At 42.1% G+C, this 4,537-nt stretch overlaps 1 protein-coding gene across 1 annotated transcript in view; it reads right to left on the minus strand.

Moving 5' to 3' along the window:
- The window catches only part of LOC104388499 (cytochrome b-245 heavy chain), a 19,054-nt gene extending 17,175 nt beyond the window's left edge, over positions 1 to 1,879 (minus strand). Inside the window, exon 1 of the mRNA XM_009997375.1 lies at positions 1,817 to 1,879. Coding sequence (XP_009995677.1) covers positions 1,817 to 1,861 — 45 coding nt within the window. The 5' untranslated portion in view covers positions 1,862 to 1,879. The remainder of the gene's footprint in view (positions 1 to 1,816) is intronic.
- Positions 1,880 to 4,537: the final 2,658 nt, after the last annotated feature.

The following is a 4,537-nucleotide window of genomic DNA, read 5'->3' on the forward strand; positions in this document are numbered from 1 at the left end:
GGTAAGGATGCCAGAAGCTGTGATGTTTAAGTCCCTCACCCCTCCTAACTCCTATGTTTCACTGGCTCTTTGGCCCAGCTGACACTGTAAAAAACTTGGAATTAATTTAGGTCTTGAAAATGTCTTACCCTTGTGGCATAAATACAGGGAAATGAAGGGAGTTCCACTGTTGTAAGGTGGTATGTGGGAAATCCCCAATATCTAAATGAAAAACTAAGCTCATGATAGGAATAAATGCTTAGGATAGGTATTTAAAGTGAGCGTGTACCACTCCCATGTACAGCAGTCTGACAACATTGCCAGAGGATGGAGAAGTTTGGCATGATTCTTAGTGGTGAGAACAGTTCTTCTTGGTGTTGACCCTTATGGAACCTGGACCATTCAAAAAACACTGCGACACCCTCTGGCAATTTAGGGTGAGTTGCAGAATCAGCACCCATCCATGAACTTTGGCTAGGGCCAGTGAAGGCAGCACTGGCTGGGGTTAGTGCTGCTGTGTTTCTGTTTTGTTGGGGTAAACCAATAGAAATTGTGGCTGTCTAGTTTCTAACAAGCACTGAATAACCCCGTATCTGGTCAGTGTGCAGTGAAGCTGTAGAGGACAGTGCAGAACACTTTGGTAAGGTTTCCAGTGAGCTGTCCTTTTAGCTGGTTTCTTTATCAGTGACTTCTTTAGTTTCCTTCCCTGTTAGTGAACCTTGTTACAGCATTGAAACTCTATGAAAAATTCCTTCTTTTAACAAAATAGAGGCCTCTTACTTAATTCTTTCAATACTTCAGTACCAGCAGAAAAAAATCTGCCAGTATTCGTGTCTTGCCAGTTTCAACCTCCTCAAGTCACTGAAGGTGACAGCAAATACAATTACTCCTTGTCAAAGCACTAAAGTGCCAGAGTTATGTTCCTCACCTAGAGCTACACATCTATAATGTGAAGTGAATGTATATTGATTATTCAAAGCAGCAGAAATACCCTTCTGAATAAAGAAGTTCTCATTTTAGTCACAACATACATAGAAGTTCTCTCTCTTCTTTTTCTTCCTCTCAGTACTTACATGCATTATCCACACCTGGCAACAATCCCTTAACCGGTAACACATTTTGGTGTTGTATATGTTTTTATTTATATATCTATATATAATTGCATACCTATAGATCTTGTAACACACTGTGAAGTGAAAAAAAATAAAACACTGAAATATTCACTTGTGCCTAAGCTTTCTGCCCTGCCTTACTCTTTAGTACTTTTAAAAGGACTGGGATTTCCAGTACTTTGAAGTATTACACAGAATTAATTTAACCTACTTGCACAGCTATTCTATGCAAACTCAGTTCAAATGCTACTTGTCTTAGTGAAGGATTCATGACTTTTTGTTCTAAATTCTGGAATCTGATTAATGCAAATGTTATACCATCAAGAGACTGTGCTTTCAATTCAACCCACTTTTGTATATAAAAGTGCAAGAAAACTTTGCTGTAATTGCTTTCTCTGTTGAAGCACACATGGATAAGTGAGATGTAATGGTTTTTGTTCCCTTTAAAGTCACTGTTGCATTCAAAGAACCCAGACACCTAAGTATTTCTAACAAAGCAAATGAAAATTAACACACGATCATTTCTCAGTCGACAGTGAAGCCTACAGCAATCAAGATACCAGACAGAGCTCCTAAAAATTATTGTCTTGAAGCATTTCACTGCCCTTGGTGCCCTAGTTTCTCAATAACCAGATGCATCTTTCACTGGCACGGTGAAGTCTGCTTAATACAACTTTCTGTAGAACGTTTTACTAGACACAAATCACAATAAAAATTGTACTTACAATGACGAAGATAGACAGTCCTTCATTCTCCACCCAGTTACCCATGATTGCCTGAGTTAAGTGCACACAACGACCCTGTTCTTTCTGGGACAGTGTCGAAGGCTGCTCTCATAAGGAAGTGAGAACAGAAGCTTGCAGCAACCTGTTTCCTTTCTCATTCATTTAGGAAATAAGTTAACTATTGAATCATATCCATAGTTGTTTCAAGCATGTTTCTACCAACTTTACATGTAACTTTTCATAAGTCAAATGCGTATAAAATGTTTCTTTGTGATACAGAGGATAAAATAAATAACATGATTGGTTGGGTTTTCTTCCAAAAAATGTATTGCTATCTTATATACCTTTCAATGCTGAAATGTAATACAGAACGCACAGAAGAGTTATCTCCTCAAAAAAAAAAGATTGTCTAGTATCCTCTTTGATAAATAATCATTAGAATTATTTCTATTCCAGTAATTCAAGGTCCACAGAAGATTCCAAATGTAATATAGCACTTCTTTTGTCTGATACATGCAAGTCTTGCTACTTCCTCTCTGCTTGGGCCAAAACTGAGGATACTAGACAATCTATTTTTCGTATTTTGCACTCTCACAGAGTCCCCAGCCTCAGGAACCGTGTCACTATATAATTAAAAAAAATAATAATAAAAAAAATAAAGGAAGCATTTTGCTTTTGTGTTTAGAGAGAAAAATAAGAGAAACTGCCATATATGCCTGTTTGCTGCAAGTGACACGTGTGGTGCCAAAACCACCCATGTGTCACCCCTGACTTAAACTGGCGCTTGCACCTGCTGAATGAGTGGAACATCTTTGCTGTAATATTGCAAAGACTTGCACTTTTTGTACTTTGGTCTAATTTTAAAAATGCATCCTGCACAAGAAAAGGCAGCTGTGTATGAAATATGTAGGACCGTGTGAAACTAGAGTATGGAAAAAATTAAACATTATATGAGCCTGTTTCTAAAATTTATTTCAAGTGAGCTGGTTACAGACAACACTTTTTATCCTTTCTTGCACTGAAAAGTTCAGTGGACAGTGACCGTTTTGCAGCATGACAGTTTTGCAAATGTATTTAGGTCTCAAAGTTCTTCATTTCCTTGCAGTAATTTTACCCCCTTGCTTAATAACTAATTTAGTTCCTCTCTGGCTCTGTGCAAGAGTGCTCTTTGTATTCCTGCACAAACTTAATGTCAGAGAGTTGGAATAGGCCCAGGTTTCACACCTGGCTCCTAAACAGAAAAAAAAGTAAAATGCTGCTTGTATAAACCCCAAAAGAGAGAGTGATACAAAGAACAGAGTGAAAGAGATTCAGCTCCTGCAATACTGAGGATGTTGCTGAGCTGAGGTTGCTGATCTCCTTCCCATATAGCAGGAGGAAAGCAAAGGAGAGACCTTGATTATCCCCTTTTATTTTTTTAGGCTGAGATCTTTATTGTGAATGCTGTGCAATAGTTGGCTAGCAACCTTCCCCTGATTCTGCACTGAAGAGGAAGAAGTGGACGAGGGACTTGTCAAGCTGTCCCTCCCAAGGGGACTGTCTTCACACGCAGCCTGAAGCTGCCCGTTTGCTCTTGCCTTCACTCCAGGGAAGGGCATAGGCTGAAACTTCTGCTCTTTCAGTTTGGCTTACAAATTAAATTATTCCATGCTGAGAAAAGGGCAGAAAAGTGGACAGATATGAGGCAGGAAAAAAAAATGTCAGTGAGACTCCAGTAAGGACTGGTAGATCATTCCATGTCTTTGCTTAACACCATAATCCTTACTGTAGTTTCCTGCTCCAGTACTTCCTCAGACTTCCTTTTGAAATAGTCATGAGACACCCACGTGCTGTATTAAAAAAGTCCTCGTCTGATCCACACACTATTGGCCATGTGAGTCTTGGCTTGAAGTCAAACAGCAGCAGCACAAGTCAGAGCAGGATGGCCGTGCACTGCCGTGTTACTGGAAGGGAGAGCCACGAGTGATGCACCCGAAGCACAGACAGACGTTGGATTACATTAAGTCGGTGGTAGTTTCTGGGTAGAGCTGGAGTAAAGCAAGGATAGGATAACTTCCCATGTGTAAAGACTGAGGCCAAAATAGCCTGACTTTGTGTAGGACTCAAGAAGATGGGGCCCAGTGTGCACTTTTTTGCCAGGGTACTGGGGTTCGTGGCCCGCTTGTCTGGGGCTGGAACTGGAACACAAACCAGCATCTATTCGCTCCTCCCTGTGCAGCCGGACTTACCCTGCCGGGGGTTCAGACCTGCTGCCTCTACACAGCCCCGGGAAACTCTTCTCTGCCGGGGCAGAAGGGCTTCACCAGCAGCTGCTGAGCAGCAACTCTTATGGGTGCAAATTGGAGCATAGGAGGTTCAAGGTGAATATCCGAAATTTTTTTTTTCCTGTGAGAGTGACAGAGCACTGGAACAGGCTGCCCAGGGAGGCTGTGGAGTCTCCCTCACTGGAGACATTCAAACCCACCTGGATGAGTTCCTGTGTTGATGTACTCTAGGTGACCCTGCTCTGGCAGGGGGGTTGGACTAGATGATCTTTTGAGGTCCCTTCCAACCCCTAAGATTCTGTGAACTCTTCCGCTCAAGGAAACGCCTCGAAGGACGCGAGAGGGAGAGCCTTTTTCTCCTCCGCTGGTATCGCCTGGAGGAAGGACTGAGACCCAGCGCTAACGAACCGCGTTTTCCCGGGACGAGCCGCAGCCGCCGGGGGCAGCGGGGGGGGGG

This window comes from Chaetura pelagica, unplaced genomic scaffold (genome assembly GCF_000747805.2).
Source record: "Chaetura pelagica isolate M959 unplaced genomic scaffold, ChaPel_1.0 scaffold750, whole genome shotgun sequence".
Classification (NCBI taxonomy): Eukaryota; Metazoa; Chordata; class Aves; order Apodiformes; family Apodidae; genus Chaetura; species Chaetura pelagica.